The sequence below is a fragment of the Cajanus cajan genome, chromosome 2 (assembly GCF_000230855.2).
Source record: "Cajanus cajan strain Asha chromosome 2, NIPB_CcT2T_4, whole genome shotgun sequence".
NCBI lineage: Eukaryota > Viridiplantae > Streptophyta > Magnoliopsida > Fabales > Fabaceae > Cajanus > Cajanus cajan.
The window spans coordinates 78968793-78982815 of record NC_138518.1 but is presented as its reverse complement, the minus strand read 5'-3'; the positions used below and the strand labels follow the sequence as shown (position 1 = coordinate 78982815).

At 32.9% G+C, this 14023-nt stretch overlaps 1 protein-coding gene across 1 annotated transcript; it reads right to left on the bottom strand.

Annotated features, from left to right (window-relative positions):
• Positions 1 to 5420: 5420 nt before the first annotated feature.
• LOC109799687 (cellulose synthase A catalytic subunit 2 [UDP-forming]) lies at positions 5421 to 12555 on the bottom strand. Its single transcript, XM_020360293.3, has 14 exons — positions 11968 to 12555; positions 11069 to 11264; positions 10739 to 10974; positions 10516 to 10618; positions 10247 to 10427; positions 9628 to 9894; positions 9149 to 9494; positions 8912 to 9049; positions 8431 to 8556; positions 8126 to 8338; positions 7761 to 8034; positions 7471 to 7667; positions 7021 to 7371; positions 5421 to 6486 (listed from the first exon to the last, which is right to left on the bottom strand). Exons 1-14 carry the CDS (start codon positions 12046 to 12048, stop codon positions 5899 to 5901), a joined length of 3297 nt encoding a protein of 1098 aa, XP_020215882.2. The 5' UTR covers positions 12049 to 12555; the 3' UTR covers positions 5421 to 5898.
• Between the last annotated feature and the right edge of the window lie 1468 nt (positions 12556 to 14023).

Sequence of the window (14023 nt, the reverse complement as noted above, 5' to 3'; positions counted from 1 at the left end):
CTTTTAAGTTTCTAAGAGAGTGCTGAAAAAACTTCCAGAGTAATTTTGTTTTGGGAAAGAAAGGGGAAGAAAAAGGATACAAAAACTGTCAGGTTTTGGCAGTATATATGAATCTTTGTTTGACTAAGTAAAGATATCTCTCCTAAATTTGTTTTTTCTTCTCTCACGCGCTTTCTTTGAGATTAAAGCATATATATAGTTAACTTGTGCAAGAGGCACCTTGGGACGTGGAAGCAAAGAAATTGTGTAATTATCACGTCATTATTTCTCAACTCTTTTATATATATATATATATATATATATGAAAATGCTACACAACACCAAAACTTTTTACACAATGTGTACGCGTTAAAGGACAGAACATACGTAGACAACACACAACTTTTACTAGGCAAATATGATTTGCAAGGGACTCATATCATCATGTGCATTCAACAAATGTGATGATTTATTCGCGAACACATTTTGTCAAAAATAAAATAAAATCATAACATCCATCATCCCCTGTGCCATATTCGTCCCAAAGAGCTAATTAAAAGTGGGAACGTTTGGTTAAATTGTCAAAGACAAAAACATAACTGTGTAATTTTTTTCCATCATCATTTTACAACTTTAAATGAGTAAATCAATTTTTAGCAGATGATCTACCAAAACTACGTAGCAATGTATTATCCCAATTCATTAGTTAAACTAGCCTAAACTCAATAAAACTCTACTTTAACTCTTACTTATCGTTCATCATTTAATTAACTAAACTCCATTTATACAATCACTACAATAAAATATATTTTTAGCGGCATTTAATATGACTTTTAGTGACAATAAAAATCGCTACAAAATCTTTTACCGGTATTTCACACATTAGCCATTGTATGCAGTGTCGCTAAAATATTTACCGGCAATTATTCTATATGCTAGTAAAGACCCTTATAATGGTCAGAAAAAGTGTATAATTTTTTGTGTCATTTGTTACTGGCATTTAAAATTGTCGCTAAAAGTTTAAGAAAAGATTTATAATACTCTTTAATTATCTTATTTTTAGTCGATGTAGGACTTGTAAGATGAGTACAAATACTCTTTAGTTACTTTATTTCTAATTGATGTGAGACTTAGAAGATGAAAGTTATCTTCTAAGTATATATTCTTTAATTTTTTAATTATCTTATCTCCTAAATACCAACTTAGAATAGTAAGTTATAGGCCCAACTCAACCTTATAAAACATACTTGTAAGGTGAGAGTTATCATTCACTTATATACTCTTTAATTATTTTATTTATAGTCGATGTGAGACTTAAGTTTTTTCTAACAAATAATTGTCGCTAATAGTAAATTTTGATGTGATGTAAATACATTTTTAGTAACCATTATATAATAGTCATTAATATTTTTATTAAATAATAAAATAGAGGTAATTAATTTATTGTCATTAAATAATTATTGGTAATACTAAATTTTGTTGTAGTGAATCTTAGATTATGAATTTTTGGAAATTTTAAGTATGAAATTTTTTTAAAACTAAATTCTATTGATAGTTCGATAGTGAACCATCTAATATTTCCAACAATTGTTAATTCAATTTTGTTATCATCTAAAATGTGAACTTCAATTTAGCTCAATTTCATTAATTAACTAGTAAATAAGAATTTTCTTCTACTTATATATACTAATTTAACTATATCTATAATTAAAATAGGCTTGATAATTCTTTATAATAACTTTGATTTGCTTTTTCACTTTACTTTCAACTAATACATTTGTAATAATATTTACAAAATATCACATTATTTTTATTTTTATCTTCTGATTCAATGGTTTGTGTATTTTTCTGCATTATTTTATAAAGGTATGTATAAAAAATGGAAAATTATAATTTTATAATTATCAATAAAATATTTCAAGTGGAAATAAAATAAGAGAGAAATTAAGCGTAATATTAACTATTTTTAACTCATTATATACACCCAATTGGTTTAAATTGACTTCAAATAAACACAATGGGAAATTGGCCAACTTGGGAAAGTACACGAACTTCACAAGCATCATGCTTCAATGAATCAAACAAAGTCAGGTTAAAAGGAAATGTTAACGTCAGGAAAAGGGAATGTTTAAGAGTGTCATCGACTGTGAATTCAAATTAAGATGAATTTGGCTAATTTTGTTGCCAGCTAATAATTTTTTTTCGTCTTCATTTTATGGTTTAAAATTTACAGTACAACAATATTTTCCAACTTTTATCCATTATAAGCTCTTTGTGAGCAATGGGTCAAGCATGCTAGCTCATTAGCACACATTTTGTTCTCATAATATTATTTTTTAATTTTTATATTTGAAAACAAAAATGACATCATGTAGTAAATTATAATCTTAAATCTATTAAATACATGAGATTATGGTGTTAGCACAATCTGCTGAACGTGAAGTACTATTGTATTTGCATATGCAAGAATAATTACTAATATCACAATACCAAAAATGCTTTTTTGTGGCAATTTTTATGTTATTTAGCGACCATACAAATGACCATTAATATCTTTACCGACAATTAGATTATGGCCGTTGTATGTGGGGTCGGTAAAATTATTAGTGACATTTAAAGTGAGTGCTGGTAAAGACCTTTTAAATGACCGGGAAAAATAAAAAATTTTAATGACAATTCTAGTGACAATTTCAATGGCCACTAAAAGTAATTTCATTGAATAATAGATTTTCATATATGTAAAAAAAATTGTATAGAAATACAATTGAATCTCATTAGATAAAATAATTTATTTTGATAGTATATTAATACTCAATTAGTTAAATTCAATTAAATAAAATTATTTTTAGTCCATGCATTGAAATTGATGAGGGAATCAAATTCAATTTTTCATCCATTGAATTTTTTTTAAAAAAAAAGAAAACTACTTTCTTTACTAATATTCTCATCCACCATTTCTCATAAAAATAATGAGAATAATAAATTTTTTATATGAGTACTCCATATTTGCAATAACACCAAATACTCATTTATTAGAGTAATGCAAAATGCTATCAACGTACTCTTTTATAATTTTCAATAAATTTTAATTAATAAATGTGTATATTTATAGCTAAATGTATAATTTCAGTTTTCTTATTTAATTATTATCATATTGGATTAGGATTAAATAAATACTTATGTACTCAAATTTAGTTGTCATGCCAATAACAGTAATCTCCAGATATGCTTGAATAGGACATTATTTTCTGACTCCTCATTTTGGACTTTTGACGAACATTTTATGCCCAAACAGGCAAACAGTAATACGAAAATGAAAAGAAATTGGGCTGTGGGTTTTAGGCCGGGCTGTACAGCTATAATTTTGGTCAATATTAAAATAAAAAACTCTTGATAGATACACCTTCCTTTTTTTTATAAAAAAAAAATAACTTCTAAAATATTCTTAATTTTTTTTATTTTCTAAATTTTTAATTTTACACCTTTAAAGTTTAATTCAACACTTCTTCTTCACTCACTCCCCACCTATTTTATTTTAATAAGTAATATTAATTTTTTTTAATTTTCACATTATTATCTTCTTCATCCCCTCTTTCAATTTTTACATTCATCATAAAATTGGTGGTGCGCAATAGTATGTAGGCATGTGCGACTTCCTCAACTTTAAATCTTTAACTCAACACTAAAATTTGTGTCCCGAAAAATACTTTTCAAAATGCTAATTTCACAATTATATGTTTTATAAAATACTAAAATTAATGTTTTTATCAAGTATTTTTTAGAACATTAAATTTAATTTTGTACTTTCTGAAAGTGTGAAAGAAGAGGAAGTGTTTAAAAAAAAATGTGCATGCCTCTATACTTTCAATACTATGAAAGAAGTCATGCATCTACAATACTGCCACACACCAATTCTATATCTTGGGTGCTTATATAAATTGAAAGAGGTGAAAGTAAGAGGATAACACTCTGAAAACTAAAAGGAGAGAGAAGTCAGTAATGTGAAAATTGAAAAAATTAAAATTATTTACTCAAGTAGGTGAGAAGTAAAAGACAATATGTATGTGTGAAAATCCAAGAAAAAAAAAAGAAAAAAAAAATGTGTAAAAAAGAAGAAAAAAAGAAGAAAAAAAATTAAAAGTGTAAAATTAAAGAATTAGTGAATAAAAAAATTAAAATTATTTTAGAATATTTTTTTTAAAGGAAGTGTACCTATAATTGGGCTTATGCATTACCTGGTACGAACTTCCCCTGATTTTGTAGCCATTATTTTGTTTCCTTTTCTTTTTATCCCGGCATAAGTTGGGTAAATTGAGTAATCAAGCACATTACTCACTCATACGAAAAATAAATAAATAAAAGTTGAACTTGGCGTAATATGGATCTCGTCATCTGAATTTCAATATTAATATTAAGATATAGTTAAAAGTAGGCCGTGGGAACATTTAATTACAATTATTATTGTTTTCATTCAAGAATTTGCCTAACCTTCTATACGTGAATTTCATACAAGAGTTTCAGTAAAGCCTTTTTCTTTTCTTGTTTAACATCTGAATCTCCTAAAAAAAGAAATATAATGGAGACTTTCTCTTATACACTTGATTATCGGTTGAAATGACTTGATTTAAAGATAAAACTCATTAAAATTTATAATTTTAAAAAAAATTCAGTCAAATAATAAAGAGATTTAGTGAAAGTATTTTTAATATTTCTCTTGCTAAAATACATGGTATTAGACAATACATATATTTTTTTTATATTTGATTTTATAAAAATCATGAAACAATACAAATCAAGAGAAGATGAATAAATTTTTGTCACTTAATAAAAATCACATAACTTTATTATCTAAAAAAACATTCACACAATATTATCCATAATTATATTTTTTAATATTATTAATCATCACCATTGTTATTACAATAATTAATATTTTTGACATCATCATTACCATCATTAACACTAACACGGTTAAGACTAATACTATCACTACTAATATCACTATCAACAATATTGACATTGTTAATGTCAACCATCAACACACCACCATCACTACCATTATCATCAACCATCAATGCACCACTATTATTACCATTATCATCATCAATATTGATATACTACTACCACTCCTCACTATTCTCATCACTACCTCCACCTCTACCACCACTATTGAGCTCATTGTACTATTCCTTACCTTACGGTTATGTGAGGACGTTGATATTCCTTCTTATTAGTGAATGCAAAACTAATTGTGCCAGCAGGGATAACCAGGTTTTGAACGTCAAATAGTTATGCCTTGGATTGCATTCAAGTTACTAGTTTTTAGTGCTCTGCACAGCAAGAAAATTACCAATCAAAAGTGTTCAAATAAATCTGAACAAGCAACTTGCAGGAACAATCTCCACAACACATGTTGCATCAAGTTATTGTGGTGCCAAGCATTAAATCAAACCCAAAAGTTCCTGAGTGTTAAATAATAAAACATAACAACACGTCCGAGGAACAAGAATATCCATAGTTGATGGTATTACAAATGAAGATAGCCCATGTCCCAAAAGATTTAAACAAAAACAAGAACCATAACTTAAAATATGACAACTAAATCTTGAGACTGCTGATCCCCCATTTTGAAGAGGGAATAATTTATCATTCAATGCCTCTTTCTTATAAGAATACATGAAACTGGAAAGAGAATAACACTAACACCCACAGAAATATAATGAAAGAATAAATGAAAAACCCCTATTACAAGGTAACAATGTGTCAGCCCCCTTCCCCTTCCTCTTTATCTACACACCCGAAAAATAAAACTTCCATCCGAAAATCCGTGCAACTTTGTGAAGCATGTTGTGTTTCAACACATTACCTCTTCAACATGCAGTGTAGCTGAAATAACTAACACATTCAGCTTTTCTTTATTCATGACTCATCACAATTCAATCCACAAATTTCCAACACAGGGCCATCTCTTGACACAAAAGGGTTGATTCTGACCCACATGAGAGTCAAGATGGAGGCCAGCAGGATTGACCAAACCAATATAATGGTTGGCATCCTATCTTGTTTTCCAAGCAACCCCTTGAGGAAGGGGTAGAGATGGATGATGACCCACAAGGCAAAGAACAATCTACCAAAGAGAGGTCCCCATGAGTCATAACCATTGTTGATAGCATCTGAGACCCCAACAACCACCCCAACAATATTTATGATTAACAAAGTGGTTGGAGGGATCAAGAGTGATGTCCACTTGAATATGTAGAGTTCTGAGAATTCTCCATCGTCAGCTGCTTTTGACGTGACAGTAAAGTTTGTGTTCACACCAGCCAAGACCTTCAGTAAACCCTGAAATAGGGCGAAAAGATGGGAAGAAACACCTCCAATCACCCAAAACTGTTCGTTCCTCCACCAATCGTCTATGGAAACACCACCCCATTGCATCTCAAGGATGCCAGTTGCTGCAATGGATATGAAGAGGCCCATGAACACAAGACTGGCATAGTTGCTAATCTGCATTTAAGACAGAAGATCGGATGTTAGCAGCCAAGTCTATACGAGGGTTTTATTTATTTCAAGTTTAGTCCAACTGTTAAATATTAAAGTGGCACAAATGACAGAGTGACATACTAACGCAATTCCAATAAACTCCAAAATAGTAGTTTCAAGATGGGCAAAGCCACTGCAATGAGAATCTAATTGCTCCAAAATCATTATCATTCTAACTGGAGGCATTGTGGATTTATAACCATTGGTTATAAAATCAAAGGCTAAGATTATGATAAAATGTAAGCATGTTAAGTTAAAATCTCCTCAGTTTAGAGTAGCAAAATCCTAGCATTATTCTTTCCAAACATTACTACTCTTCATATAGCAAATGAAACTTAAAACTTACCATTTATCAATCCATTTGACCAGTCAAAAACAAATCTCAACAACCCAAATACTACATTATTTTGTTTTTCAATTCCTTAGTTGGGAAGGGAATATATAAAAGGGATTTTTTTTTTCACTGACAAACATGACAGATACAGCAAATAAGCATACCTCAGGTACAATAAATTTTCCAGTCAGAAGGCATATAGCCGGTAGAGTACAGTAGACAAGCAATGGGAGGGAAGTCCATGGATATACGACTGAGTTTATGTAGGAAAACCGTTCCAACCATTTCAACCCACCACCATAGCCATACCAGATTGGACAATGTCTGCTGAAAAAAATCTCAACAGACCCCAGGGCCCACCGAAGAACTTGATGCAGACGATCTGATAGGTTAATAGGTGCTGACCCCTTGAATGCAGGCCGCTTGGGGATGCAATATACAGATCGCCAACCATGGCAGTGCATTTTAAATCCAGTCAAAATATCCTCTGTCACAGAACCATATATCCACCCAACCTGGTGATAAGGTAACAATTATGAGCACAAGGAAGAAATATAAAAATGAGAAGACTAATTTTTTAAAGGAACGGACAACTTGCTTTCTTTGCTACTTACTTCTTTTCCCCATTCAGTTTTGTCTTCATAACCACAACTGATGACTTGGATGGCTTCTTTTAAAAGTGATGCAGGACTAATGCCATGTGGAACTCCACCATTTTCCAATAGTGTGGAGGCTACAAACACTGGAGACTGTCCAAACCTCTTCTCCAACTTTGTTTGAGTCAAATTGGATGACTTCTCAATTTTGGATCCTGAAATAATTTATTTAGTATTAATACAAAAGAACATTTCTCAAAGTATGTATTTTGATTTGTAAGGAAAGCCACAAGGTCCAAAATCCTAACCTTCATTCCCTGCCTCGATATTTTCAAGTGCATGTATCTGCTTTGATGCTTCACTGTGTTTCACCTTCCTCTTTTTCTCCTTCTTATTGTTGGCATTCTTTTTCTTTCTAGATCCACAACATAGGCAGCACCATTTTGGCCAACAGTTGCAAGTTTTGCTTGGAGGTTTCTTCTTGGCAGGTGCATCATACCCATAAAGTGCGTACCTTCTGAAAACACATCCAGTACCAACATATATTGGACCTTGTATGCCATCCAATCCTTTCATGTTGATCTGTTTTCAATTGGTAAGTTAGTGCTTTTCATATTAAAGGACCAAAAGAAAAAGCACTCAAACAAGCAATGATAGGGAAGCAAGAACTTACATCGAAAAATACAACATTTCTGTTTGAGTATCTATCATGTCGATCAATTCCATCAAATCTTTGAGGAAATTGCACATAGCAAACCTTTTTCCCAAGTTGAGGATCCATCATGAAACACATAGCTTCTCTAAGTGCCTTACTATTGTTAATGTAGTGATCACAATCGACATTCAGAAGATAGGGTGCATTTGTGATAATTGCTGATGCCCGTACCTTTAAATATTTATTATCATTACAAAAGGTATTTAGGGCCAATGGAACATCAGTTGAACCAGAACCAAAAATAAAAGTGACTTAATACTTACCAGAGAATTCATTGCCCCAGCCTTTTTGTGGTGATCAAAGCCTGGCCTCTTTTCTCGAGAAACATAGACCAAGCGGGGTAGCTCATTTCCTTCAACATCACGAACACCATCCTGACCAAGGAAGACCTGTGAAATACAAAAAAGAATGTCAGCATTTAACTCAGATGACAGTGAAATGTGACAACTAGGATCCAAATCCTCTAGTCAAAGAAGGAAGCTGGCATAAGTAAGTCTACTTACAATGGATGATAGCTTACATTATATAATGCAAATTAGTTTGAACATCGGGCAAAGGAATTTATTTATACAGGGGGAACAAATAACCACCAGACATCTTTCAAAAGTTCAACACAAAAATCTTATTGATTTAACTAAAAAAAAACAAAGCAAAACAAAGGTAATCAAAATCGCCTCACCAGAAGCCCAATACTGTGCAAAAGCCAAAAACTAACTTGGGTTGGTTAAACTAATATCTTCTTACCTGAATCATGCCAGGATGATCCCTGACGTTATTTCCAGGCCAAGGAGTTCCATCTTGCATGGTCCATCCATCCTCAGGAACCTTTTGTGCTGTTGCCACCAAACTGTTAATCCTCACCTTAAATTCTTCATAATCCCTCTGTAACAGCCAAAAACAAATAGATCGTCAGCCGAGTCAAATGTTTGCATCTTTAAGAACAAGAAGAAAATTACATATATGAAGAAATAAAATTGAAACCTTCATTGCTCTCCTTTCCCTGACAAATGCTGGATGTACTTTATTTTTCAAATAGTCCATCTTCTGACCAAAATACCATTCTGGGGCCCGGGGCTCAATGTTGTATTTCTTACAAAATGGAACCCATCTCCTAGCAAATTCAGATGTCTCGGAAAGTGCTTCAAAAGTAAGCATAGCAGCACCATCATCAGAGACATAGCATGCAACTTTATCAACAGGATAATCAACAGAAAGGATAGATAGAACAGTGTTTGCTGTTATCAGTGGAGGTTCTTTCATGGGATCAACTGTACTGACAAAGACATCCACACTGGACAACTCAGATGGCTTCCCTTCTTTTTCATACCTGCAGCAATGTAAAAGGCCAACCTTAAGCAACATACTAGGACTTTTAAGAATGAAAAAATATAATGAGATAAACTTGGGTACAGAGTTAATGCAAATCAAGAAGTAAAAAATCACTACATATATGGCATTACCTGAGCGATAGACGATCAAGGTATGTTTCTCGCTTTATTGGGTACCATTTTGGAAACTGGTCCATTATCCATGATACAGCAAACCATATTTCACAGATGACTGATGTCAACCACAAGCCATATGCATCATTAACTGGGTGGAGAATTCTATAATGGAAAAAAAGCCCAAGGATTACAAGACGGAGTACTATAATCATTCTGTATGGATTTATCTTGCTTGATGGGATAGGTAGTTTCCGAGAAAGTGGCTGCCTTCCTTCATCCATCCTGATATAATATATTAATAAAAAAATGTTAATCATAAAGCAAAAATTTATAGCAGAAAATTAGAGAAATATAATCATCCTGTTATAGTTAAATTTGCATCCTCCTGCCCCAAGTGCACATGACATGCATACACTGCAATGCCTAACTAACAAAACAACCATGGCTAAGATGTATGCACGCACCAACAACTACCCATATGCAGCTACATTAATTTTGAGTCTTAAATATCTTCCTAATGCAAAAATGGTTTGGCTTTGATATTATAAGGAGGTGCTCTAGTATCCATTCCAATTATGAAGCATAATTAGGAACTTATATGAAATAAAAATAAAATGTTGAGATGAAGACTTACATGGGTAAATCAGGGTCCTCAAAGTCATCATCAAAGTTTCCGTCATTGTTCCCTTCATGCTTCACCACCTGAAGTTTGTCACTCTGTCTTTTCTTCCATTCTTCCATGCGGTCTTTCCAAGCCACACTTCCATACCCATACACAGCAATGTCTTTCTTGGGGACCATGGGTCTGGGTTGCACTATAACAAAAGAAGCACAAGAGTTACAATATATAAAGACAACACAAAAATTCAACAATGCAGAACTAAAGAATTGTACAGGACTTACATGGAATAGATGGATCACTGTACGGCATGGGATGGACTCTATTCCCATGATTCATATATGGTGGAACAATTAGTGCATGTCTATCAGAAGATATCTCGGGATCCTATAAATAACAAAAACGGTATTACATTGGAGTCAGAGTTGCCAGTGAGAAGTGATCCCCATGAGGACAATCAGACAAGCAAAAACGGTAATTCAAAACGGCAATTCACAGATATAGTACCTCCTCCCCATAAGTCAGGAGTGGGATTTCTGAATTGAGAGGAGGCGAGCCATGTTCCATGTTTGTCGCGATGCCAGATACGTTAGAATTACCACCTCGCCCGGTGTTAAGGCGTCCAGAAAACAATGATTCTGACATTGGTTGTGGGCCCAGACCATCAGCATCCCCGTAATCAAACTCATTGTCCAAGTCATCAGTATCATCTTCCTCTTCATCACCTTCAACTCGCGGACTACCTGCAATCCATTCATCGGTGATGGTGTAAGAAAATTTCCACAACAGAAACAAAATAACAAAGTCAAAGAAAGGAACACAAAAAACCAATCTCACCTTTGATGCGTTTGTATCTGGTCTTACACTGAGGACAAGCCTGATTCCCCTCGCGCCTTTCATACTCATAGCAAGGACGGCAAACAGGGAAAGCACACTCATTGCAGGCAACAAAGGGCTCCCCATCCACAGTAATCTCAATCTCATCCCCACAAATCTGACATATCTGTCCACTCAGCTCGCGGACAGACTTAATCTGAGAAAAACCAAACCAAGAAAACAAGAGAGCAGTATCATGAGCACCTGATTCGCAATCCCCTTAAGAAACTAAAGGATCCAACTTCCCAATAACATTCCACATTAACAAAATCGTAATCCACTTAAAGGCCACAAATCCAAGCTATACAGGCAGGGAAAGAGAGAAATCCATTCACACATCCTCACTGGTCTTTTCAAAGCAAATCACATCACACATCAACATCAAATCTCCCAATATCTAATAAAAACAATTGGCAATTGTTCCACACTCACTAGTCAACTAACTAATATCACAAGCTAAAACCACACACAATCTGAACAAATGTTCACGCATTGTAGACACGCTCCAGAAGGGTCAACCCTCAAACCACCCCACGATCAATTAAATCTGAAGCTTATCTCCCGAATACCAAAAATCCAATTTTGAACTCACAACCCATTTTGTTCATAACACCCCACCAACTAATAACAAAAAAATAGAATAAAGGTAGCCACAGAAGGCGCATTTAACTGTTTCAGGAGACCACCGACAGTGGAAAAAGCAAGAAAGATGGACACTTTTTGGCGTAGAAGAAGAGATCGGGAGAAACAATACACAAAATTCGGAGGACAAAAGAGTACAGAAACCCTATAGAGTTCAGATGAGATGAATGAAAACAGAGATAGAGAGAGAGAGAGAGAGAGAGAGAGAGAGACGTTACCCTTCCATTCTCGTCGGCATTGATGAGCACAAACTCGTTCCTGTTGTGGGAACCAGCAACGAGTCTACCTCCGGTGTGCATCACTGCCTACTGGACTTGAACCTCTTGTTGTTGATGTTGTTGTTCAAATCCTCGAACCCTTCTTCTCTCAGAAGAAGAAGATCCACTCTTGCATTGCTCAACACCACACCCACTTCCCCCACATAAAACCAAAACCCAAAACCGGATCCAAAATCACTCCTTTCTCACAACACACGTAATTGGCAATTGCGGGCAAAATTAAAAACAGCGAAATACAATTTCTGTTTTAAAAAGAGACAGAGAGAGAGAGAGAGAGAGAGAGAGAGAGAGTGCGTGTTTGGGTTGTGTGAACTTTGATTCCTTGTGAAGGCAGCCACCGTCGGCTGGTCCAAATGGTTTGAGAGAGAAAGAAGAACTCGATAGAGAGAGAGAAAGTGAGAGTGTGTGAGTAGAAACGAAGACGCGTAAGAGAGAAGGAGATACAAGAAGAAGAGAAGGGGGGACACAGAGACAGAGAGATCGAGAGAAAAAGCAGAGATTATTAAAAAGGCAAAAAAAATACTCACCCAAATTATTATAATAAAAAATATACATACATATATATATATGAAATATTAAGAGTAGGAGTTAGTAAAGAGTGAAGTGGTAGGTGGGACCCACCTATGGTGGTGGCTGTGGCTGTGACCCACCGGAGTTTGGTAATTTTTTTTATTTTTATTTTAAAAATATATACATTAGTATAAAGATACTACATGTTACATGTTGGAATCTATTATCAACTTCCTTAAAAAAATTTAACAAAATTACGAGTTATCTATTTTTGACACAAATTTTAAAAAAAAAATTAATTGAAGTAAAGTTTAATGACAGGTGTTAACTAGGTGTAGCAGGACACAGAATTTGGTAAATAATGGAATTATTTATTTCATTGAAAATGGGTTAAAATTTGGTCGGCAAAGGAAAATATTTGTGTTAAAATTGGAAAAGCATGGCTCATTTATTATATATTATTTTATTCAGTTTGGAATTTAATTAAATAAGGCAGAGGAGAGTGAGAATTGAGTGGCACTTGTTGGAAGTGGGGAAGTGGGATGAACTCACGCGGCGTAGAACATGTCTTTACAACTATTATACGTTTATTTAACACTTTTTTTTTTTCTCTCTCTACGCTCATACTCTTTATATACGTGTACACAGGGTGGGTTAGTGTATTTCTTAGCTTTACTTTTTATTGGTTTGGCTGATTTTGTGGCCGATACATTAATTATAAATCTTTAAAACTCAAAAAAGTTATATACTTATTTTGATGCTTAATTGAGAAAGACATTGTCGTGTCCATTTATAAAACTATAAAATATTAAATGTAAGCATATATAATTTAATCTTTTCAATTTTAGAAATTAATATCACAGTATAAACTATTTTTAGCGACTAAATTAACTATTTACTTGAAAAACATTATCACCTTTTTAAAATGTAATCGTTTGTTGAAAATTAAGAAAGTGCATTTTAGAAGACGGGAAAATTAATTAGCTTAACATAGTTCTCAAAAAAAATTCATTAAATAATGCATCGAAATTGAAGACGGGGATTTTGTTCTCTGTTTATTAAATGTAAATATTAAATTGCTGTGATTATAATATTGTTTTTCTTCGTGGTATAAGTTAAATTTGTTGTCTGAAATTTTAATATTTTTGCCATTTATTAATTACATTGTATGTTTTACGAAATGGGTGATAATTGTCAACAGAGAAATAAAATATTCAAAATAAGCGTAACGATGTTATTTAAAAATTAAATTAATAAGAATGTTTAACGCGTTAAAAATAGCTGTAAAAAACGCCTTAAAAATATAAGCTTTATTCGATCCTTATTTATTATGTAAGTTTTTAAATATTGAAAAAATATATGTTGAAAGAATATTTTAAAATAAATATGTAAACTTTTTTTTATTTTTATTTTTGCATTGTTTATGTATGCACAAAAAATGTGGAAAAAAATTTACATTGTTATTTAATTAATTATCATGTATGAT

Coding starts and splice junctions, on each gene's coding strand:
- LOC109799687 (XM_020360293.3), bottom strand. CDS start 12,048: ATGCACACCGGAGGTAGACTCGTTGCTGGTTCCCACAACAGGAACGAG. Junction 9,050..9,148: donor GGGAAAGGAGAGCAATGAAG/GTTTCAATTTTA, acceptor TGGCTGTTACAG/AGGGATTATGAAGAATTTAA. Junction 7,668..7,760: donor TATCGAGGCAGGGAATGAAG/GTTAGGATTTTG, acceptor AAATTATTTCAG/GATCCAAAATTGAGAAGTCA.